General features: G+C 43.7%; 1 protein-coding gene across 5 annotated transcripts in view; it reads right to left on the bottom strand.

The window, feature by feature from the left end:
* The window catches only part of SLC10A7 (solute carrier family 10 member 7), a 259,444-nt gene continuing 233,726 nt past the window's right edge, over positions 1 to 25,718 (bottom strand). For 3 of the 5 annotated variants that reach the window (XM_045998437.1, XM_045998439.1, XM_045998441.1), the window contains 2 exons: positions 2,894 to 3,039; positions 1 to 810 (listed from right to left, as the gene is read on the bottom strand). In XM_045998437.1, the coding sequence (XP_045854393.1) occupies positions 763 to 810; positions 2,894 to 3,039 (194 nt within the window). In that variant the 3' untranslated portion in view covers positions 1 to 762. The remainder of the gene's footprint in view (positions 811 to 2,893; positions 3,040 to 25,718) is intronic. The other 2 variants (XM_045998438.1, XM_045998442.1) reach the window with 1 other exon arrangement.

Below are 25,718 nucleotides of genomic sequence, written 5' to 3'. Positions count from 1 at the left end.
GAAATATAATTTTAAAAATCCTGACTACCAAGTCCTGGAGTTTACCTCAAAACTTCACTTACTTATAACTCAAACATCAGGTTCTTTCTTTGAAGCAGCTTATAATAAATTTAAGACACATAACACCACAATCTCTTATAATGGGACTGAGGAATTTCTGTGTGGAAACTATCTGAAGGAATGTCTAAAGAATGATGTCAAGAAATGCAGATAACTTATGCCTTTCAGCATCTATGCAATCCATGACCCCTGCTGAGTTGATAAGGAAGAGGCATGTCACAGTTGTAGAAACAAAGAATCACACAGTAAATACAAGTATTCATGAATAAGACTTTGGAAATTTTCACTGTCATCAGAAGGGCATTTTCCTGATGGTGTGACCTCATTTCAAACAGCACAGTAACTAGTGTAGGGTTGTTCTGCACCCAAGGTGGTACGAGGAAAGCATATTTGCTTTTTGTCATGATCATGGTTTCCCGTGTTTGGAAAGAAAAAAAAAATTAAACGACTCCAAAATACAGTACCACCCCTGCCAGTAACCAACAAAGTAGGTTCTGGAAATAACGCTCCTGTCCAATACATTTTTAAGGCACTTAAACTTTTTTTTTTTTTTATCATATTCTTGTGTAAAAAAATAAAATATGCATCGAAGCAACATTCACAAGTACAAGTCTTCAGAACTGTTTGTATGTACAATTCTGTACAAATATACATCGCTGCGTAAAGAGTGCCTCCTTCGTTATACTGTTGGTCTCGTCAACTTCACTCCCTATAAGAAAGGACAACATGATGTTCAGAGCTGGACAGTATCTATGAATAAAACGAAAGCATCAATTAACACCAGGTAATTTATGCAACTAGAAGGAAGACAAAGCCCGCCCACCCCGAGAACATTACAATACCAATGATCCAAACCTCTGGACAGGCCCACCTGCCCCCCTCACTGGCCAGAAGACTTTGCCCTATCTCCAGCCCTAACTGGATGCTGATACCATCCCGCTGTGCACTGGATGCGGGGGGGGGGGGGGGGGGGGGGAGGATGTGTGTGTGTCTCAATCAGCCTTATTTGTAAAGCAGAAGAGATACTCATAGATACCCTTATGGTTGATAGTTTGCATTTATGTTTGTGGTCAAATGGGATGGGCAAATATTCCACGCTTTCTGGATTATTCTAAGGTAGCCAACACCTCCTGGGTTTGGAGTGGTTTCTGTGCAAAAGGAGAGTGAACAGCATTGCCCAATTTAGCCTCCCTTTTGTAAATGCCTGTGTCACCCTGCTTTTAAACACTGAGAAGACAATTTCATTCTGTTTAATTTGTTGTTCACTACAACTGCATATTTCTGACAGAATATTAGGATTTTTAAATGCTTTCATTCTTTGCCAAAATTTTTGTGTACCAATGGTGACCCACAGTGCACATACCCATTGACAGATATAAATGGAAGTTTTCAAAGGGATAACTAGTGATAGAATTATAAAGGTACTAAACTGCTCCTCTACCAACTCTTGGGTGGGCGGACCAGAGCCCGGAGTGGTACCCAGTAAGGAATAGTAATCACTTCCATTCTGGTAAGTGGAAAAATAAATGAAGGTGCTGGGTGGGCTAACTTGTTCCGTTAGGATCCTGGGGATCTAGGGCACCCCTTCAGTCTCGAGTGTCCTTGTGGTATCGGGGAAGGATGTTGGGGACCAAACAGACCAGGGTTCTAGTCCCGCCTCTAGAACTGACAAACCCACCCACGTAACCTCCCACAAGTTGCTCAACTCCCCAAGCCCCCTTCCTAAGCTGTCCGATGGCAACAGCAGAACTTGCTACAGTGCTGTAGACAGTAATGAAAACAAGGACAACAATGATAATCACAGCAGCTAGCTTTTATCAAACACCTGCCGGAGAAGCCTCTGGAACTCTGAAGAGCAGAAATCATTGTTAGTCTCAGAGTGGCAGAAGCTGAGGTACAGAGAAGTGAAATAATGTAGCCAAGGGCTCCCAGAGAGGAGGCGGCTGAGCCTGCAGGTCCATGCCTACAGGGGAAGATGGGATGTGCTCAGCACACATAGAGCTCAATAGGTGGTAGTGCGGCTATCCTGCTTTTAGGATCCTAATGACACGACACCCCCACCACTTGCTCTCTTTTTCCTACTCTTCTCCTGATAACAGCTACCATCTTGTGTCCAGGCTCAGAGAAGTCCTGTAAGTTCTGAGCCACTGGGAAGCAGCCAACCCGATGGATGCTTTGATGGTATATGCGGCATCTAAACTTTGTATGAATCACCCTGATTTTATGTTGGCTGCTAATTTAGGAAATCACATCTATGGATATCGAATAAGTTACAAGACTCTGAGCTAAGTGGTGAAATTGACACTGTGTGGGTTCCTTTGCTAATTAAATTTTTTAAATGTGCCAACGCATAGTTGTGCTGTGCAAAGGAGTTTCCAGGTGTCCGGAAAATTAAAGATGAAGTAGACATTTTAGATAAAGCCAGGTGCTATCATGTTTAGAAAGACATGAGAAATCAGGACATGCAGGAAAGATGGGGTGGGGGAAAGAAGGGGGATACCTGAGTGGAGGGGTATGGGAATTTTGAGTATACTCACCTTTACCGCATTGCATGACACCCTCCGAGATGAGTGGATTTTTTTTTTTTAAGTTTTTCAAAACTGCATTTTGGGTATAGCTGTACTTTTATAACAATATACACATGGAACTCTCAGTCCTCCTTTTCAAATCGAAATGGATCAGTGCATCATTATTATTATGATTGGTTAAGAAAATATGTTCTTGAGGTCATATGAGGATATGCTAGCAAAAGTTAAAGTACATGAAGAGCTAAAATTCAGAAATAGCATTTCAGTCTGATTTGGATTCAAATGAGATCTTTCCAGAGTCTCACCTTCTGCCTTGACACCATCCAAGACTTTATTGTGGGCACCAACACACTTCCCAGAAGGATCTGAACTGGATGGTAGATGAGCAAGGGCACAGATATTAGAGAGAGGTGCTCGTGGCCCGCAAACACGATCTTCAGCATTGGAATTCCTGGGGAGCAAGGAAGACAGAAAATCTAGAGGTAAATTCAGTCTGTCATCAAACCAAAGACTCACCCCATTGAAACTGGAGCTCTGGACTAGGTCATTACCATCTTTTCCCCCTCTGTGTTCATAGGGAATGTCTCAACAGACTTATCAAATCTTTCCATTCTTCCTTTTACTGCAGAAAACTCTAAGCTCTACCCAGAACAAATGAAACGGAAAAGGTGGTCAGTGTTCAAAGGCAACACTAATTCCCACTGCCAATGAGCAGGCTGTCTACAGGGAGAAGAGAGAGGCATGGCTTCTCAGAAGACTGAAGAACACGAGTAAGGCAGAGATTCAAAATGGATCGTTCCTTGCTTAGTAGGAAAACAGGCTTCTGGAGGCCTGCCTGGCATCATTTCACGTCCCAAAGTTCACTTTTGAGAACCAAAAAGATATGGTAAGGTAATATATGATATACACCATTTTAATGGGGAGGGTACTTTTGCTAAATGAACATTAATAAAGGCTTTGTGCCTTCTCTTTTGGCCAACGACCTCAAAGCACTTTATGAGCTATTATATGGCAGGTGAATTCTAAGTTTAGGGCTGAATGCTTAAACCCCACAGTGAAGGTCTTAATGGAACTCAGGTAAATGAATACTACTTTCTGAGTCTACCATTCTATTACACCAAGGGCAAGGTCTGCAGATTTTGTAAACAGCTGTCTGTAGTGTGTACCTATTAAGCTTTTATAAGAGAAACCAGACACCGGCAATTTGACTGTTATTACCAATTGTTTTAATACGGCCCAGTTGTCAGAATTACCGTGTATGTATGTCAGCTTTTTCAACAGAATAGCTTAGCTTCCTTCTTGTTTCTTTGAGAACAGCCTCCGAGAAGGACCCAACCTCCTAAACATGCACACTGATGGCACATAAATAACTTTTTATTATAACCCACTGAGGAAAGCTCTGCTTTTTCAATTATTTTTACCTTCTAATAAATTTCAAACCTTTATGCAAAAATGTATTTCATAGCCGCTTTCTTTTTCATAGCCTCACAAATCATTGCCGTAAACTGAAAACACTTAACTCGTCCCCAACAATCTCTCTCTCAAAGCTTGGAAAGTACATGTTTAGAGTTTTGCACTTTCTGTCTTCTCACCAATATAAAAAACAAAAGAGCTTTCTTTAAAAAAAAAAAAGAAAACAGTAGACTTTATCAACTGATAGTCAAAAAGCAGCATCTGATATTACGATCCTGGGAAGTTATCATGATGAGAAAAGAAGATCTGAGCGCCCTCCTCCTGTTTCCGGGGAAGGTTATTTGGCGCAAAAGGATGGTGTTCATGAGCAGGAGTGGGGGGAGCAGTAAAAGCAGGGCTGAAGGGAGCAAATGATAGGAATATGGAGATACTTGTCCATGTAAGTGAGAACAGTGGGGGTTTCTGACCCGAAGTTCAAGGACCATGGCTGCTGGTCCATATCACTCGAGCTACCCTTTCTAGGCAAAGACTCGGGCTCTGTGCCATTCCTCAGCTGCAGTGGGTCAGTAAACCAAAAATTGGCTGCAAGAGAGACGAGGTATCTCGAGGTAAGCCACAGCAGAGATTCTGTGGGTAAGTAGGTACACAGAGCTGGCAATAATGATACTGATCCTCGTTAGCATGCAGTGAGAGCTTACTAGATGCCACATGCCACCCAAGCGCTCTCCCATCACTGAATGAAGCCTTGCGATAAGCCTGGGAGGCTGATGAAAACTAGTGTTCGCACCATGCTACTGATGAGGAAACGGAGACACCTTAGGGTCAGGAAACTGTCCCAGGTGGGGGAGTCTGAACGGCTACCCGGGCAGCCTGCATTTCCAGTCCTCTGTGCCACAGAAGGTTCAAGGTCTCAGGGGTCTTCAGTTCACCATGTCACGGGGGCTGTAGCATCATTAAGCAGAAATGCAGCTTTTTGGTACGCAGAAAACTCTCGTCCAGAAGCTCTTTGGAACTCCCTCTTAGAGACGAAGCAGAGCCCTTCCAGAAGCAGAAGGCCTCATCTCCTGCTACCCATACCAGGACATTCCTGTGATTTCATAAGCTTGAGGACCTAAGGGACTGCTAGGACTCCCCCAGAAATGGCCAGGGCACACAGACGGGAAGATGTAGCCAAGCCCTTACTCTCAAGAAGCTTCCCGTGTGCAAGTGACCTTCTACCTTCTTGCGACCCTCATCGCAATTTGCGTGACGTTCTCTTCTGGCCCTGCGCTGGTTCTTCAGCTCCTGGTCTCATTTGCAAACGCACCCTTCTGGATGTACACTGCTCAGGACTCCGCGAACGTCATTCCCTGTCTGCCGGCTCCCTGGATGCTTCTGCCAGCAGGGGCGCTAGATGAAGGCTGGAGAAGGAGGGGCCTGGGGCTGCTAGAGCGACCTCACTGTCCCCCTGACTAACCCTGGCGGTGGTACGGGCGTGCATTTCTCCCTTTGCCTGGCATTACAGTTATTCACCTCGCTTGACAGAGAAGGGATCCATGATGACTAGCAGCTGCTGCAGACATTTGCCGAATTGAATAGGATTTCTCCTCCCTGCCTTACGTGCCTGCAATACCTCCTTGTTAATCGTTAATCAAATCTCCTATCACTAGCCATCCAAGCGACTAATGTTAAAAATATGATTGAGCATGATATAACAAACAGCCTAGCTTCCGGGGCTTAGGACCCAAGTGGCTGTCATGAGTCCTTGCTTGTCCCTCTCCTGGGGTGGGATGGGGGATGCACAGCTCAATCACTTGGTGAGGGGAGGAGGACCCCAGCGATTCAAGTCACATGTTATTTGTTTCAGGTACCTTTATCTTCCTTCAGTCTTAAAACTCACCTTACTTTTCTATCATTTATTTCTACTTTCCTCTCCAATTATTAGGGTTCTTTTCAATCTCCTATTATCTGCATCTTTCCGTCTTTCTTTTTCTCTGCTTTCCTTTCAGAAGCCCCCAACCCCAGGAGAGGGCTTCCAGTTTGCATTTACATTTCCTTGAAGGTCAGTGTAGAAAAGAAGTTGGGAGACGCTGAGCAAGAGCTGACTTCTCCCTGGTCGAGCGTGCCATGCCCTGGTGGGCATCACTCAGAAGCAGTGAGTTTAATATGTCAGTTCTAGGGCATCTTTGCCACGTTGCCGGCACTATCAGTATGACAGCACAAAATTCAACAGAGCGACGTCAGGAACCTGCAGGGGCCCCTGCACTCAACACACAGTGATTTCTGCCACTTGGTCATGAGTTGGGCAAAACGGGGTCTTCAAGTCAAATCACAGCTCTAGTGGCAGCTGTTATGCCAGAAGCCTAGGCCATGTGCCCCCTCTCATCCTCTTCACTCACTCGTTGAACAACTCGCTAGATCATTCATTCCTTCCCTCAGCACTCTGGAACTGCTGAATGGCTCTGTGAAAGGGCGAGGCATTCCAGGAGTGGAATGTGACCTAACCCTGTACGAGGTGACTTCCTGGGTGCCCCAGTGACCACTTCCATCTCCTCCCCATAAGCTTCCTTCCGGCCAGTCAGCTCTCAACGGTGTTCCCACGCTGGCTCCATACTAGTCTCTCCGGCTTGATAGGTGTGTCTGGTCTAAGCTCTTTCCTGCTCTGTGGCCAGAGTGAGCACAAAATCTGAGTCTGTGACCCAGGAGTCACAGGAGTCTGTGACCCAGGACAGCTTCTAAGTGCGGTGCACAGGGACCCTCCTGACCTGGCTGCCATCCCTCCATGTCTCTATATGTCATACTCCTCCCCACGCCTGACTCTGTGCTCCAGCCTGGAGGAGGCCCTGTGCTGCCCCACTCATTCGGCCTTTGCACAGGAGCTCCTTTGGCCTATAATGCTCATCACCCACATCTTGCTTCACCCAGTCCTTCAGCCCTCAGCCTTAGGTCGTCTCCTCTGGGTGCCATCCTCAAAGTCCCACGCTGGCCATCAGGTCCTTTCTACTCTATGCTTACCCAACCTGCAACACACTCCAACCTAGTGTTTACTGCACTTACTACCACTGGCCCTTTCTTCATCTTTGAGCAAAGAGTAGGTGCTTAAAAGGAGTGTGTCGAGTGAATGGATCTGTACTTTCCCAGATCCCATCATAAATTTACTGTGCAGACTAGTTTTCACTAGGTAGTTTTCACTACCTTCTTTAAGTAGGAGAAAAACAATGGCGATAATTTAAAAAAAACAAACAAACTTACTAGAAAGAGTTTTCTTTTTAAAGTAAAATTTAAATATAGGACTCTTTTCATCTTGCTATCTCGGCAGTAATATAAATGAAGCAAATTAATTTTAATGCTCCCAGGTACTGATTCTGTGTCACCATGGTTGACAGGATCCAACTAGACTTTATGCGATGGCATTTGACTTTATGGAAGTGAACACGATGCACGCATTTACAATTTTACAGGGGCTTTAAACTGTCATGCTGAAAAATGTTTATAAAACATTAATCAAAAAATGCCTCTTTAATACAATGCATTGTCTGAAAGATGTTAGAAGGCGCATATTGTAAATGGATTCTTTTTCTGACTAAAGTAATTTCCACCAAAAGCATTTCCCCATTGCTCTACAAGTACACTGTGTGGATAGATAAAGAGCACTTTCCCAGCACATTACTATCTGCTCCAAACACTGGGGAAATCAGTAATGTACAGCACGCCATATTTCCATGTCACACATGACACATTCGTCTAAAATTATCCAACAGAGTTTGACACTGCAGCATATTCCGTAAGCAGAGCTTTCAACTGACATCTGCCAAGTAGGAACTTCAAGTGAGAGCTTTCTTCTTCTAACAAGCAAGTAAGGGGTTTCTTTTATCCTATACCCAGGATGGAAAGGATAAAACAATACATATAAGAACAAGTTTTTTTTTTTCTCCCTATTTTAAATATGTTTATTTTATGTTCTCTGAATTAGAAAATTCTCTTTGTATCAAGATTCAAGTTGCATGAGTTTATACTTCCTATTGGATGGACAGTTTTTCATGTTTTCTTGAGAAACATTTTTCTTTCTGAATGAAATATGGACTTTTCTTTAACCCATGCTGAAGACAGAAGCTGCTCCATTGTTCACAATATAAAAACTAGCTACTTCGCATCACTGTTCAGTTTACTTACTGGTGGGCGCCCCATGTTCTCACCATCCCTCCATCATCCATCCATTTATTAAAAAATACCTTGTGGCTAGCCATCAGGGAGATTCAAATTAAAACTACATTGAGTTACCACCTGACACCAGTTAGAATGGCCAAAATTAGCAAGACAGGAAACAATGTGTGTTGGAGAGGATGTGGAGAAAGGGGAACCCTCTTACACTGTTGGTGGGAATGCAAGTTGGTGCAGCCACTTTGGAGAACAGTGTGGAGATTCCTCAAGAAATTAAGAATAGAGCTTCCCTATGACCCTGCAATTGCACTGCTGGGTATTTACCCCTAAAGATACAGATGTAGTGAAAAGAAGAGCCATCTGTACCCCAATGTTTATTGCAGCAATGGCCACGGTCATTCCAAACTGTGGAAAGAACCAGGAAAGAACCAAGATGCCCTTCAACGGATGAATGGATAAGGAAGATGTGGTCCATATACACAATGGAATATTATGCCTCCATCAGAAAGGATGAATACCCAACTTTTGTAGCAACATGGACAGGACTGGAAGAGATTATGCTGAGCGAAATAAGTCAAGCAGAGAGAGTCAAGTATCATATGGTCTCACTTATTTGTGGAGCATAACAAAGAACACAGTGGACATGGGGAGATGGAGAGGAGAGGGAGTTGGGGGAAACTGGAAGGGGAGATGAACCATGAGAGACTATGGACTCTGAAAAACAACCAGAGGGTTTTGAAGGGGTGGGGGGGGTGGGAAGTTGGGGAGCCAGGTGGTGGGTAGTAGGGAGGGCATGTACTGCATGGAGCACTGGGTGTGGTGCAAAAACAATGAACACTGTTATGCTGAAAATAAACGAATAAAAAAAAAAAGAGGAAAAAAAATACCTTGTGGGCCTCTGCTCCATGTGAGGCACTGTCCTCATTGCTGGGGCTATTAGATCGGTAGCACCGCCAAGGTCCCTGCCCTCCTGGGTCTCACCTTCTGGTAGCTCTTGCCTTGATACCTCAGTCTTCCTCCATCAGAGGGATGGTGTCGGCATAGCTTGTGTAACCCTTTCTGTCACTGGCTTACCTGGTTTCTACAACTCAGAGTTTGGGGATTATCTTTGATTAATTCCATTTGTCTTCTCACTCCTCGGTCAAGCCACTGAATTCTGTAGATTCTTTCCTCCATCTGCCACTCTCCCTCCTCCTCAGTCTTCACTGCCACCTGCCTAATTCAGTGCCTCAGAAAATCGAGCCAAGATTACTCTTACAGCCTCTTGACATCACCCCGTCTTCAGACTCTTCCCTTCATCAATCCTCCAAAACCCCAGCCAGATTAATCTTCCCCCAACCCACATTAATTAAAGCCAACAGCCTGCTCAAGAATTACAATGACTTTCCAGTGCCCATTCATCACATTCTCTCCCTATTCAACTTCAGTGAAGAACGGTTATTGCCGCCGCCATTTTGTAAGGGACTACTGCATGCCAAGTGCTTTGCCTGCAGTATCTCATTTAATCCCATAACAGCCTGTGAAGTAGGGGCGATTTTCCCATTTAAGCTTGAGGAACCGGGGTTTAGGGCAGTTAAGTGACTTGCCTCATATCATACATCACACATTTCAGTAGAGGCAGAATTGGAACTCAGTCTATTTACTTTTAATCGATGAGCCGTGCCAACTCCATTAAACCCAACTTTCCCTTGCCAATTGCTGTCACTGGCTCAGGTCTAGCACTTTCTTGTCTTAGTAAAAGCTGAGCCTCTGCTGGATCTTGCCCTTTCTCCTTATGTGCCTAAATCCTGTGGGTTCATTCAGGCTCCGCTTTCTATTTCCTCCACCCCGAGGGTGGCCTCTCTACGGATTTCTTCCTCTTTTGAGGACAGAAGTTGCTCTTCCTCCTGGCATCAGATAATGTGGCATTTGCTCATGCTGCCATTATTTTCTTCGGGGTAGGTTCTGTTTTCCCCTGAACACAGGCAAAGCATTACATTTTCCCTTTAATCTGCAGTATTTAAGCCCAAGGACTGCTGCTTAATAAATGGTTATTTAGGAATAGGTACTAAAGGAAGGCTTCCTATTTAAAAGTTCCGATTTAACTAGAACGAATACTAGTTGCTTTGCTGGACTGCAGAGGGAACACCTCCACAAACCCCTTGGGGACGGGATTGTATTTCCTAGCATAAAATTTGCTGTGGCAGGAAGGAAAGAAACTGGACTGACCGAGGAACACGAAATCTGAAAGGAGTGCTGAAGTGTGGAGTAGGAGAGGAAGTACGTTGAAAAACACTCTCTGGGGCGCCTGGGTGGCTCAGTGGTTTAAGCCGCTGCCTTCGGCTCAGGTCATGATCTCAGGGTCCTGGGCTCGAGTCCCCGCATCGGGCTCTCTGCTCAGCAGGGAGCCTGCTTCCCTCTCACTCTCTCTGCCTGCCTCTCTGCCTACTTGTGATCTCTCTCTGCCTGCCTCTCTGCCTACTTGTGATCTCTCTCTGTCAAATAAATAAAATCTTTAAAAAAAAAGAAAAAGAAAAACACTCTCTGTATCCCTTGAAGACTAATATTACACTTAGCGAAGACTGGGTATATTCCAATCACCTGGATCATTTCCTGTCTTTAAGGGGTTCATTCGCCTGAATTCACATGACTTATTTTCCATTTAAAGGCTTTCTTAGACTTTTCACCGAGTTTTGGAGAGAGCTGCTGGCAATTCTGGAATCCAGTTGCTTCTCTCCTCAGTTGTCATGGTGACTTCCCGCTTTTGTTTAGTCTGTTCTTAGTTAGAAACATCCATAAGTTTACTATCTAAATGTCCCACACATTGTTATTTGGATTCTATCTCTTCCTCAGTCAATCTCTCAGAAAAGACAGTGCTCGCCTTTAAAAGTCATTGGGATAGATGGTCTCCCCAATCATAACATAATCTAGGAAGGCAGTCACTGTTTGAAGAACAGAGACGCTCTTCTCCAGGATTACTAAGTGCCAATCTCCGTGTCTCCTTCACGCACGCACGCGCACACACACACACACACACAGTCCTTCTCTTTAGAGACAAATAATTGCAGAAAGTCAAACTCACTGGCACTAATTTATGTCAATTACTAAACAAAGGAGCAATTACATGCCATTTCTAGAGCACAAAATGATGCCATGATAAAGTACAACAACAGTTTCGGAATTTGGTTAGAAAAGGCTTTCAGTTAGGATACTCCTAAAGCAGGCTAATTTTCAGTAATATAGCTGTCACTTTCATGCAGTGATTTATAATCTGTTATACCCCGTAGCCTACGTGAGGCAGGTCAGTGTAGCAGTTAAGAAGCCCGGCACAGGGGTGGGGGGTGGGATGGGGGGAGCTGGGGGTAAGAAGCCTGACACAAGAGTCAAAGAGCCCTGGGTTAGAGTACCATGTCTACCACTTACCACCTGCATGACCTTGGTTGGGCAAGTTATTAAACCTCAGTTTTCACATCTATAAAAAGTACTTACTTTGTAGGTTAAAAAAAAATAAATGCTAAGTGAAATAATGTTCAAAGATTGGTAAGTAGTAGGTCTTTGTCCATTATGTGTCAGACACTCTTCTAGGCACAGTGAATTAATGGGTAACCACCCACCTCTCACTGCCTTCCAGGAGTGAATGCTCTTACTCATTTAACGTGGAGAGAGGATAGTACCATGCCAAATCTAGGCCAAGAGCAAATTCCACCCAACAACAAATCATGGCACACGGCGGTGAGGGAATGCAGCACTGCTGCTAGGACCACAGTGGTTAGGCAAATGGATTCAGTGAACGTCTGGGTTACTCTGATTTTTGTCTCTCTTTTACTAGGGGTAAAAAGAAAGGCCCCCCTACTTCTAGGTCAATGGGTACAGCTTGGCTTGCCGCCCATCCAAGGATCAGTTAAGAGCACCTCTAAGGTATGGTCTTCTGGAGCAGGAGGTATTTAGTCTGCACAGCCCCCCCAAATTGCATTCTGCTTATAATCCTGGCTATTCCAGGACTCCCCCCAAACCCACTCTGGTATGTTCCAAAGGCTGGCAAGTCAACTTCCAGCAGATTCCCTCAGGAAGGGCGAAAGGATGTCACAGATCGTCATTCACTCTCATCTAAACGACTGGTCTTTGGCTCAAATTCTCCATGGTATTTTAATATGCAGATTATGCTGCTTTATCCTTGCCAATGATTTACATTTTACTTGCTTCCTTGTTCTTTTGGGGTCATTCCATCTTTAACTAGATTTTCCTGCCATATTATCTTTGCTATGAAACTCTGTTGCTGCTGTATGAGATACAGAAGGAAACATTTTTGTCCTTTTCGTACCAAGAGTCATCCAAAATGAGGTACAACTAAGTAACATATGCAAATATGAGCTGTCCAGCCATTTCCCCGCTGTCCCAGTGTGGGGGTTCATGGAACCCACATAGAGGTTGAGTGTTTCCCAATGGCTGATTACAAAGGCAACAACAGCAGCTCCGGGATCATCTCTGACAACGCCCTTGGCTAGACCTTCGGGAGAAAAACACAATCATGATCATCTTGCCCCAGTTTAACAGACAGGTACAAATGGAATTTTAACTTCTAACCTCCGAAGCCTGAAAAGAGTCATATGTTTATCTTTGGGAGGGAAAGGGGCACTTGAACTTCCAGAGGAGATGTCCACAAATGTGCTTCACAAAACCAAAACCGGCCTCAAACATCCTGTTTTCCTCTCAGGAGCTCATGCTGCTCGCTAACCACCTTCCCCTCTACAGTTGGGAAGGCTTTAAATGTCAGATTTCTTTTCTGATGTACAACTTGGAGAGATTTATCCTTTGTCATTCAAACCAGAACTCCCCCCCCCCCCGCTTTTTTTTAATCCAAAAAGGAGAATTAGCCCCAGAAGAGCAGGGCAATGAAGAAGTATACAAGGTCACAAACAACACACGTAAGGCCGTAATTAAGAGAAAAGAACCACCTTTCCAGGAGTTAAAAAGCTTTATGAAAGAGCAGTGGTCATGTTTTAGTCTTTTAGCAGTCGTATCTTGTACGGAACTTAGAAGCCACATCCGGAGTTCACGGATGTTTCTGATCTTCACTTGTGTGTTGGTGAGGCAGAAGACAGACGGTAGAAGGTAGTCACGCAGGGCTTGCTCTGGGTCAGGGAGCATTCGGAGAGAGTGCAAACATCAATTTGTTCACTCCCCAGGTCTATGGTGTGCATGACGCTTCCATTCTTCTCTCCATTTCTCAGATGAGGAACCCAAGGTAGCAGTCAGGACCAACTTCCCCAAGGCTGGGCGCAGCTTGTGACCAGAGGGGGCTGTAGTTGCATACAGAATGGCTCCAGCACCCTTGGTCTTCAACCAGACCCTGTGCCTGCGACCCCTGAAATGCTAATTCGTCACAGTGCTGTGGGACACCAGAAAAAAGAGATGCTTGATGGTATTAACACTGAAAACAGAAGGAGAAAACTAAGAAAAATAATATTATGCAAGAAAAGTCTGGAAGGAAAAAGGAGGTACTCCTTTCAATACAGGTGCTTGGCTGGCCAGCCTTTTACTTGCTTGAGATAAAAGTTTTATGATCGATGGTTTTTGGCCCATCAGGAAAAGAAAAGATGGTGTTTTCGTCTTCAGTTACCTGGGCTGTAAGCCCATCACTTTCTGTAAAGTTGTATGTAAATAAAGATGCAAGAAAAGACCAAAATGAGCAGCTGGTGTTATTTCTGTTTTGAAACTGGTACATTCTGATTGGAAAAGACGTTTAATGAATGGCCTGAGCCGGCTCACCAGATGCTGACAATGAAACATTTAACTCCACCAATTGAAGGTTTCTGCCTCAGAAGATTAGGTACACCTTCACCTGTCTGACAGTGTTGTGGAGTAATTAGCAAGCAGGGAATTGCAGAATGAATTAAAGACCTGAGCCACGGAGCCTTCATTCAAATGCTGGCTGTGCCTTCCTGGAGGGGTCACCATATTTATGGAGACAAGGTAGGTAGGAAGTAGTTTGAGATTGCTTTTTTTTCCCTTTTCTAGGCTGTGAAGGAAGAATCTTTTGTCTTCTTAAGAGAAAATCTGGCTGCTATTCATGCTCACAGGATGTGAAAATATCCAAAATAGACTGAGGATTTCGTATGACAAAAATAACACAAGGTCATCAGAATACATTTAACATGATCCCCAATACAGACCTGGCCCCTGGCTCAGAACAGAACTCACTAAACTCTGGCTCTGGAAAGCCTTGTTTAATTTTATGGAATTTTTTAAAGATATGTTTTTATATAAATGAAGTAAAACACTCCAATCTTTTAAGTCCAAAGCAAAGAGAAGCTGATGGACAGGACACGTTCTTTCATGGATTCTGGTACAGCTCCCACCCTCTAAACTAAATGCTCCCTAAAATTTTGCTCTGATGACCCTCTTACTGGTGGATAGTGGGACCTCCGGAAGGCTTCCAAGTCTTAGGTAAGTGGCAAATGTGAGTAAGCCGGGACACAAATGCACAGTGTTTTCTTAATACATGTTTTTTGTTTTGTCAACACGGCCATCAGTCACCCTCTGGCAGTCATTTTCTTCTCGATGGTACCATGTTTATAATGAACACCAACCTCAGAAGAGATGCCTCCTGACACAAAAGAATGAGGCAATTTTGATTTGGGGATTAGAAATCAGCACTATTTATCCTTAACTCCATCTGTTTTATTTTTTAAAGGTTTATCTGAGGGAGAGCAGGAGAGAGGGAGAGAGAGCGAGCTTACAGAGGGGAAGGGGTGGGGAGGGGAGAGAGAGAGAGAGAGAGAATCTCAAGCACACTCCCTGCTAAGCACGGATCCTAACACGGGGCTCGACTTCATGACCCATGAGATCATAACCTGAGCTGAAATCACAAGTCGGACTTTCAACTGACTGAGCCACAAAGACCCCCCTACATCCATCTGTTTTAAAAAAGTTGGCCCGGTTTCTGTGGTTGAACTTGACTACGTGATGTCCTACTAATCCCCTCCTGCCTTTTATTTATTCTGAGTGATACAAAATTTGGGGAGTTAAGGCCTCATTTGGGAGGCTTTTAGGCAGAGGAAAAAATTAAGAAAGCCCTGGAAGCCATTTCTGGAAATAATGATGCTTTTCTAATCCCCTCCTTTTTCCTCAACCTCTGAGTACTTCACGAATCGAAGAGAACCATGGTTTTTCCCAAGTCAGTACAAACAAATGGCCACTTTTATCAACAAATGAGTGGGTAAAATCCTACCTTGCAGTCTTTCTGGAACACAATAGTGCATAAATGCACATCAACACAGAGGGCAGTCTAAAACAGTGGTCACCTGGGTGGCTTCTAGAAAGTCTCTAGCCTGAGGGAATCTGAGTTCATAGCTGTGGGGAGGGGTCAGGGCATCACGGTTATTGGATGGCTTCCTGGTGATTCTAAAGTAAGCCCAGCTGAGAAGCCAGGTCTGGTAAGAAGGGGGAGCAAGAGGACTCTGGAGAATTCTGGAGGCAGACAAAGGCCCTTGAGCGCGCTCTGCTGTTTACTCACTGTGTGAACTGGGGTGAGTTATCTGACCTCATGGAAGCGGAGTTTTCTGCTCGTGCAGTGGGATTCTTAACAGCTACTGGGCAGGGCTGTCGTGAAGCTTATCGGAGGTAAGGAGGCAGCCTATGTGCCTAATACAGTGCCTGGCAGGTAGTAGGCACCCCAAGAACACGAGAGCCTGCTCCTTTTAAGGTTTCCATGTGTCTTCGCATCCACTTTTCCAATTTAATGTTCACCTCAGCCTTGGGAAACAGGAGAAAAATACAGGCCTGCAAGTTTGGATGTCAGTGTGTCTGGCTGATTTAGAATTTCATACCATTTTATTATCAAGGTAATTTCTTCTCCTCTCTAACCTCTACACTGCCTCAGGGCTCGGTCCTCAGAGGGCCCTTCTCCTCTGTCTCCATACTCCATAGTGACCTCATCCTGTCCGTGAGCTTAAAATAACCCCTATACAATGAACACTCCAGACGCACAGGGCTAGCTCTCCACTGGATGTTGAGAAGACACCTCAAACTTAACATGTTCAAAACGGGACTCTTGACCTGCCCCTACACCCTTCTCTTCCACCACCCGAATCTGTTCCTTTACCATCTTCCCTAATCCAGGAAATGGCAATCTCATCCCTCCAGCCTCTCTGTCCAAACACCTTGGATAATTCCCCTTTCTCTCTCTCTCTCCCTAAGACTTTATTTATTTGACACAGAGAGGCAGAGAGAGAAGGAGAAGCAGGCTCCCTGCTGAGCAGAGAGCATGTGGGACTCCCAGGACCCTGGGATCAGCAGCTGAGCTGAAGGCAGACCCTCAGCCAACTGAGCCACCCAGGCACGCCTTCCCCTTCCTCTTATAAGCATATTTACTTTATCAGGAAGCCCTCTAACTCTGTGATCCGAATATGCCCAGTATCCAATACCACTTCCGCCATCATTACCTTTGACCTTAAACTGTCTGGATTAAAGCTTTGTAACTGGCCTTCCTGTTTTTCACTGCAGTACATTTCCACCCACCCAGCCCCAGGCTTTTATTTTCCACACTGCAGCCACAGGGATCCTTTCAGAGTGGACTTGGATCTTATCAAGAGTCTACTCAACCTTTCAATGCCTTCCCCTCTCATTCGGAGTAAAAGGTTAAGTCCTCACAACCGCCAACAAGGCCTTAGGCGGTATCACTGGCCCCTCTCCCGTTATCTGGTCACATCTCCGCCAGCTCTCTCCCTCCCTCATCCCTCATTCCCCTCCCTGAACACCTGCCCCTTCCCCGTCCTCCAACTGACCAAGCACAGTGTTGCCTCAGCTACTTGGCCCTCACTGCCCCCTCCACTTGGAATCTCCTTCCCCTCAATACCCACAAGGCTTGCTCGCTGAGTCCTTCTGGTGTTTGATCCAACGGCCCCTTTAAGCCTAAAACTTTCCCACCTCCACCCTGGCACTCCTATTCTCCTTACTGTGTAACAAGTCTCTCTTTCCGTGTGACACTTACCATCACCGGATGGTTGTATGTTTAACTGTTTATCTATTTGATCCTGTTAGATAAGAAGCAAGAACTTTTCTGTACTTTGTTCATGGCTGTAGCCCCATGGGGCCTGGAACGGGGTCTGGCATATAGTAGGCACTAAATAAAAACTTGGTGAGTGAATGAATGGATCAGGGAGATTTTAAAAGCATTTTTTTCATCAGCACCAGTGCATACTGCTCGGTTTTGCACTCACTGTCAGTGCAAAAAGGTTTGTTGTTTTTTTTTAAAATATTTTATTTATTTATTTGACAGAGAGAGATCACAAGTAGATAGAGAGGCAGGCAGAGAGAGAGAGAGAGGGAAGCAGGCTCCCTGCTGAGCAGAGAGCCCGATGCGGGACTGGATCCCAGGACCCTGAGACCATGACCTGAGCGGAAGGCAGCGGCTCAACCCACTGAGCCACCCAGGCGCCCGGTTTGTTTTTTTTTTAAATTAATATTTAGAAAGTCTGCTCTAGCAATATGAGAGTACTAGTGCTAGAGGAGACTAGTTGTAATACAGAGAGCAGTAGTACACAGAGCAGACGTGCAGCCAAGGCAGCTCTGGGAAGTGTCATGGCTACACTATCAAGACCGCACTCGGCTTCAGGAGAGATGACTTTCCATATGAGCTGGCTTCTGGGGACCCAGGGATCGGAGTTGTGCCCGACTTTACATCTCCTCTTGCCCCCACGGTAACTTGTCAAAAACCTACCCAGTACCCCGTGGCTTTAAAAAGAGGGAGTTGAGGGAAACTGGAAGGGGAGATGTACCATGAGAGACTATGGACTCTGAAAAACAACCAGAGGGTTTTGAAGGGGTGGGGGGTGGGTGGGAGGTTGAGGAACCAGGTGGTGGGTAATAGGGAGGGCACGTACTGCATGGAGCACTGGGTGTGATGCCAAAACAATGAACACTGTTATGCTGTAAATAAACAAATAAAAATAAATATTAAAAAAAAAAAAAGCAGGCAGCTTAACTTTAATTTCTGCCTGCAGTTGTGTGGACGGGGCTCTAGAGGGCGACAGGGAGGCGGTGGGCGTTCCCCTCGCTTGGCCGCAGGCTGGTTTATTCTTTCCTGTAAAGAGTCATGGAGCCGGCTGTCATCAAATACATGCGAAGGGGTTTATAGTGTCTGGTTCAATTAAGGGAACTTCTGGCGAGAGACGCGACCAAATAAATAATTAGAGAGATGCAGCTCTGAAATGACAACCGTTATTCACGGGTCTCTGTTTGCGAGTGGAGATGGAGAGATACGAACTTCAAGTGAATGAGATCTCCTGGGTGAGAGTCTTCACTTCAAACACAGTAAACAACTGTTGTTCTGTGATGCACATTTTAGTACTGCTACGGGCAAACTTCCTAAATATTAATAATAATAAAGACCGCACCCCGCTGCAACTGACAGCGAGTGCGAAGCTGGCGGGAAGCACTGGGAGACGGGCTTGTCAGCTCTCCAGGACGCGGCAGGGGCTTCCTCAGAAAGGACCACCCCGCGAACACCACACGGTGCGCCATCGCTCGTGGCGCTTCGCTTTCAGAAGCAAGGGGGTATGTGTGACTTTGGGTGCTTTACTGATGATTAATGTGTAAAACTGATCTCTGTAGAGCCACTTCTGACTATGGCGGGATGGTTTTTACTTTGAAATAAACCCGAAACTCAGGAAATACCAGTTTACACTAGCTGAAGGCCACTAGGAGTTGACATTCGAAGCCTGCGGGATGAGGATTTCGTACATAGTCTGAGATGCCACCGTGAGCCCAACTCCGCCTCCTCTTGATCCTGCCCCATCCCTGAGGCTGAACGAGTGGGGACAGCTGCCACACCCTTCTCAGATATTTCTAGAAGCCTGGTGGTGTGATAGAAAGGACCTGGTCTTTGACGTCGGAGACCTGGGTTTAAATCCTGACCATGCCATGGTCAGGTGATCCAGTCCTAATACCCCCAGTTTCCACATCTGCTCAAAATGAGGTTAAACTAACCATCTCAAAGGAGGTGTTAGTGAGGCAGTGTTTGTCAAGTACCTAGTACAGCACCTGGCATAGATGCCGGTGATTAGGGTTAGGATTCTGGTTAGAAATAGCATTATGAGACAGTATTGTGGGGCTTAGATTTAGCGCTTTACAGGACTGAACAGGAAGGGGTTTGCCACTGAAAACATCCAGGGTGAGGTGTGAAGCATTCCTAAAACTTTCGAGAATGGTGACTGCTGAGGACTGCCATGGGAACTGAAACCTCGTCACTAGGGTGCTACCAGAACTCCCCAGGCCTTCACCTGTCTCCAACTTCTGGATACGTGCTTAAGGGGCTGTTTGGGTTGCTGTCCCTTTCAGAGTGCTGACTTCTGGAAAGCAGTGATTTTATCTTGTGTTTCTTTTCTTTTCTTTCTTTTTTAACTTTTGTTTTTTGAAAAGGTTTATTTATTTCTGAGAGAGATAGAAAGAGGGAGCACATGATTGGGGGGAGGGGCAAAGGGAGAGAGACAAGCAGACTCCCCACTGAGCAGGGAGCCTGATGCTGGGCTCCATCCCAGGACTCTGAGATCCTGACCTGAACTGAAATCAAGAGTTGGAGGCTTCATCCACTGAGCCACCCAGGTGCCCCTCTTTTCTTTCTTTTTAAAAAATTTTCTACCGAAAGCTGCAGTATTTTTATAAGATCTTTTGTATTGTTGTTTGCCATGTTGCATGTTAAAGCAAAAGTGAGGAGTTTAAAGGAGGAATAACAGAAAAAACTGCCTTAAACCGCTTGAGCCCAGACTTCCAGACCCGATATTCCACTTCTGATATCCCCTTTCTGGGACACTAGTTTTTTAATATTTACCAGCTCTGAAATGTATTGATTTTTACGGCAAACAGTATTTACAGGGTGCAATTAAACCAATTATAGGCCTTTTTCGGGAAGATAGTTTTCTAGTAGTTAAGTTTCAGACTATTTTAAACTTGAGTACATTTGTTGTACATAATTGATATTCCAAATCTATGTGGGGGAGAGAGGTATTTTAAGCTATAGACTTTTCTTTGTACTCCATTTTTAGAGATTTAGCTCTAATATTTTTTAGAGATGTAAAATATTCTGCTTTCTTACAGTCTTGCTTAGTCTGAAACATTTTTATTCAATAAAGCTTTTAATTTACATTTTAAAAAAAGAAAAAAATTTTCTACAGTATCAATTACACTGTAATTTTTTTTAGGAAAAATCATATATATTTCCTTTCATGAAGGGACTTATATAAGGATAACTTTCAAATGCCAGGCATGCTGAAATTATTTTGAATATGCTTAAACTTTACTCTCAGCTTAAAAAAGAAAGCTTCACTTCTGGAGTGGCTTCTAGGGATGATAGGCAGGCACTAAGTGAATGGCTTTCCTTTGATCAGTTTATACCTTGTGAAATACTGGTATACTTCCACATCCAAATGCTGTGGTTTAACCACATTGATGCAAAGGGAACTCAAAAGACCTTTGAAGTTCAGGCACAAATATAGATATAGATTAGAAAAACAGGAGCAAGTTTTTATCCTTCCTAGACGCAACGACAGAATCACATATCGAAGCCGTGGAAAGAGGAGGTGAGTGATTCCAAGAAATTGGAGTCCAAGCCTACTGAATTGTTTTAAAATTTTATTGTTTATCTTTTTATGCTACTTTGTAGTATGTCATGAGCATCTATGTCCTCAGTATCTCCTTTTGGGTAATAATGAGACAAAAAGTATTCAAATCATGGCCAGACTAAAGTTAAGAAAAAACAAGAAACAAAAACAACACCACCCAAAAACCAACCAAGCCAAGCTGAGGCAGACTAGTTTCCACCAAGATAAAAAAAGCACTTATACAAGACTTGCCTGAATGCTGTGCTGGGACAAAAGCTTCCCGAAAGACCTGGGAGGGTGAGCCAGCAACTCTGGAAACCAGAGGTGATTCTGGATGCCTGTATTATTGCGGCTCTAAAATTTCAGGTGCATAACGCTGTTTTTTGGTATGTTTCAAAAATCAGACTCCAGGGTCTTATTTTTAAAAATTCTGAGTCAGGGGCGCCCGGGTGGCTCAGTGGGTTAAAGCCTCTGCCCTCAGCTCAGGTCATGATCCCAGGGTCCTGGGATCAAGCCCTGCTTCAGGCTCTCTGGTTAGCGGAGAGCCTGCTTCCCCCATCTCTCTCTGCCTGTCTCTCTGCGTACTTGGGATCTCTGTCAAATAAATAAATAAAGTTAAAAGATGAGGTCTGGTAATCTTTTTTTTTTTCCTTAGAGGAAGTGATTTGCCATAATTTAGAGGGTCACCTTTGGGGAAATGTTGATCTTAAGGTACCCCTCTGAAGGGTCAAGATTCTAAAGCTGAAATACCTTTTTAAAATCAGAATTACTGAATGTTAGAATGAGAAGGGCCCCAGAGAGCATCTAGCCTAAATTTTCAGAGATAGTGAGCCACAGGACGGACACTAGAGCACAAGATTTCCTGAAGAACCCCCATTACAGCTCAGCAGGGGGTTAAAAGCCAGCCTGGTGTAAGTTCTGGCCCTACCCCCTGGGTCATGTGACTTGGGCAAGTTGCTTATCACTTAGGAACCTCACTTTCCTTATCCGAGCTGATTGCAGGAGTGATGTGAGCTGGTGTGCGGGGTGCGGGGCGGGGGGGGGGGGGGGTCGTCAGGCAAAAGTTTCAGTCTTTCCAGCAGATAAGGTGTAGTGGCCAAAGAAAGAATTTTAAGGTAGATGAAGGTGAGCCACACCCACACAAGCCGGCCATCGGGTTTGAATGAAAAAGCAAGCTGTCTTGCATACCGGTATTTGTAACTGAACATATATTAGTCACGTGCAAAAACAGTTTACCCAACTTATCCAGTCAACTCAGAGTCCCAGCTCTGACCTTTCAAGTGCTCTCATTAGCCCCTTGGATGTGGTGTCTCAAAGCACACAAAGCAACATTCCAAGCAGGATTCTGTGACTCTTATAGTCAGCCTCCGGCAACCACAGAACCTCCTCGGGGCAGCAGGGCCCAAAACCAGGTAGGGATGAGCCTCCAGCACATCCCTGAGGATCTCAGATTCAAGACACTGGGTTTGCTACATTCTCTATAGCAAGTAGGAAATGTCTCTTCAGTTTTCAAGCAGTCTACTAATCAGTGAGAGTCCATTTATTACACGTAAAGTAACAAGTCGGTAATTTCATCAATAACAACCCATTTCAGAATTCATTAGACTGATCAGCAAAATCTCTGGTTGACAGAGATACAGATAACACAAGCATTTGTTGGAGTTGCCTCTGGAGTATTTCCTTTCTGATAAAATAGTAGCTGAACACTCGGTGAGTATTTTCCATTACAGCCACTGGCCATCCCTGGTGCTGAACGTTAACTACTACATACATACATGATGTCACACTGGGAACACAAAAGTATTTTCAAGTAAATGGCTTCATGCAACCAGCACACAGCACGGTGTTTGCCTATTAACTACCCAATTATGGTTAGCTGTTAGCATTATTCCTACTACTATTGAAAACATGATGAATAGAGACACAATTGAAAAATAAATTTAAAAAGTATAGAAACTCTGTAATATAAGCTGTATTAATAAAATCTAAAATCTAAATATATTAATAAAATCTAAATATTACCTTGAATCAAGAATTTTTCTGAGTTTTAATTTAGCTCTGATTCCTACCTGGTATCAGAAATTATGACCCATTAATGAGTTGCAAATCAACTTAATGGGTTTTATCTACCACTTGGATAGAATACGAAACACATCATATACAGTAAGAGTGGATGTTATTTTGTAAAGCAGCGCATACGGGATCACACTGTAAAATGTGTTTCTGTCGGTTGCAGTTAAAAACATTTGACAGTCTATGGCATAGGAAAAGTGAAGGAGGAGGATGGGGGTTTCAGGCACTGATCTTCTGGATGAATATCTCCTGGTGTATCTCTAAGATTTATGGTACTTGAGGGTCAGGGTAATAAAACCAAAACCCAAAGAGGTTTTATCATCCTTAATTTTAGACTTGCTGCCTGGAACCTGGGAACTTCCCACTTTTTTATTATGTAAGTCTAGATATGCTAGTAATGATTTTCAGAGACCAAATTCAGAACCAAAAACTCAAAACAAAATAATCCCCAAACCTCTGAAGAACAGAAGTGTACCAGTTAGAGAACTTAACGTTTCTTTCTTTCTTTATATGGATCAGAAAATGGTACAAAATGATGGATACTCCTGTACTCTTTTTTTCAGTATAGTAGTAAAATCCGTTGTGTCTATAATTTTAGTGGCATCTTTAAGAATCTGTCAAATGGCAGAGGTCCCAAACTGCCTTTCCTTACACAACTGCAATTCCAGTGGCAAACTGCAGGACAGAAATATATTTAGGGCTCTGGCCCACACACAAACTTCTGTTTTTTGTCTCTACTCCAGATTTCAGTTTCCATTTTAACAGTTCATTGTCATACTGCACCATGGCTCTTAGTTTGCGAGAAAAGAGTGCAGACAGTGATGCCTCATGAAAGGTAAGGGCTGACTCATCAAGACTCACTTTAATTAGAAAATAGAATTAACTTTTTTTGGGCTATTATGTCTTGAAATCTTTATTTTTATTTATTTATTTTTAATTTTTTTAAAAATTCAATTTAGTTTACATATAGTCTATTATTAGTTTCAGGGGTAGAAGATATTGATTCATCAGTTGCATATAATACCCAGTACTCATTACATTAAGTACCCTCCTTAATGCCCATCACCTGTTACCCCATCTCCCCACCTACCTTCCCTCCAGCAACCCTCAGTTTTTTTCCTAGAGTTAAGAGTCTCTTATGGTTTGCTTCCCTCTCTGTTTTACACTGTTGGTAGTAATGCAAATTGAGGCAACCACGTAGAAGACAGTGTGGAATTTCCTGAAAAAGTTAAAAATAGAACTGTCCTACGACCCAGCAATGGCACTACTAGGTATTCATCCAAAGGCTACAAACATAGTGATTCAAAGCAGCACATGTACCCCGATGTTTACAGCAGCAATGTCCACAATAGCCAAACCGTGGAAAAAGCCCAGATGTCCACTGACAGATGAATGGATAAGGAAGATGTGGTACATGTACACACACACACACACACACACACACACACACACACACACACACACAGAGGAGAATATTACTCAGCCATCAAAAAGAATGAAATCTTGCCATTTGCAATAACGTGGATGGAACTAGAGGGTACTATGCTAAGCGAAGTAACCGAGTCAGAGAAAGACCAATACCATATGATTTTGCTCATATGTGGAATTTAAAAAACAGATGAATATTGGGGAAGGGCAGAATATAGCTTTTGTTACTAAAGAAGGTAGAAGGAATGAGTGCCAGTTTATGGAAATATGTGCTTATGGGAACAATTATAGATACTAAGTATTTTTAAACTGTTTTATAAGTAGCAATGTCATCAAAAGTGATTTTCTTTTTTAAAAAATTAACAACATATTTCAAATGCACACTGAGATTGCACATTTATAATATTTGGAATCAGGACAGTAACTTTATGGTCTTCAAAGTGCTTTCATATCTTATTATCCAATACAGTTCTGCAAGTTAGGAGGCAGGGAATCCAGTCTCTGTTAGTTATACAATCTGGGATGTTTGTAAAATTTTTCCAGGCTTTTATTTCTTTGTAGGCAAAATAAGACAATTACTGACCTGCTGATATTCAAGGTTTTGGGGTTAGGTGATTTAATGAGCTCAATGCTTTAAAAAGTGCTTCCCAATTGTGGAGGAGTTTTATTAAGACAACAGTCTCTTTATGCCAAATAGAGTCCCAGATAAGCTTTAAGGGAAAAGAAGTACAGAAATGCAAACTTTCCTATTTCAATCCCATTTCCTCTTGAGAAAATAACGTGTGTGTTATTAAATGATCTTTCCAGCCCAAGTTAGGGACAGGTAGTCCTGTCGCATTCTCAAATAGCTTCCAAGTAAAACTGCAAATAAGATCCTTTGCAGATTCTGTTTCTCTGGTGAAACTCTTCGGAATATGAAGGTATTTTTTAACCTTTTTTGGGAGAGGCAAGAGCCATTATTTCCTTTTGTGTAATACTGTAACATTATTTACATAACTATTTACGAACTTTTTTCTCTTTCACACCCTGCAGGGAAACTGTTATCTTAAAGAACAGAAATATCAGTCACTGAGCACAGACTTAAGCCTGGGAGGAATATCATGTGTCGTCTTGTCCATCTTCTCATTTCACAGATGAGGAAACTGAGGCCCACAGCAGTTACATGATTTGTTTCAGTTTTCGGTGAGAGAATTGGAAGTTGAATCCAGACTAGAATTAGGAATGTGTTCTTTCCACTCTTTGCAGAGTCCCATGCCTTAGCAAAAAGTTATATATTTTTTGCACGGTTTCATGTCACAGTTCAGCTGTGTAGCTGCAACTACGGCCTCATAGCGAAGGGTAAATAACGTGAGGGAATACCTGCCTTGATTCATCTTTGTGTGTGGCGTCTACAAACGGCAAGACATACAGTGGACTTTTAATAAGCATTGATCATGATACTCTAAAATTTCCATGGCATTCTTCCACCTCAGAAATGTTTTTTGAAAGAAGACACGAC

Source organism: Meles meles, chromosome 2 (genome assembly GCF_922984935.1).
Source record: "Meles meles chromosome 2, mMelMel3.1 paternal haplotype, whole genome shotgun sequence".
In the NCBI taxonomy this organism is placed as follows: Eukaryota; Metazoa; Chordata; class Mammalia; order Carnivora; family Mustelidae; genus Meles; species Meles meles.
This window is presented reverse-complemented; position numbering and strand designations above follow the sequence as displayed.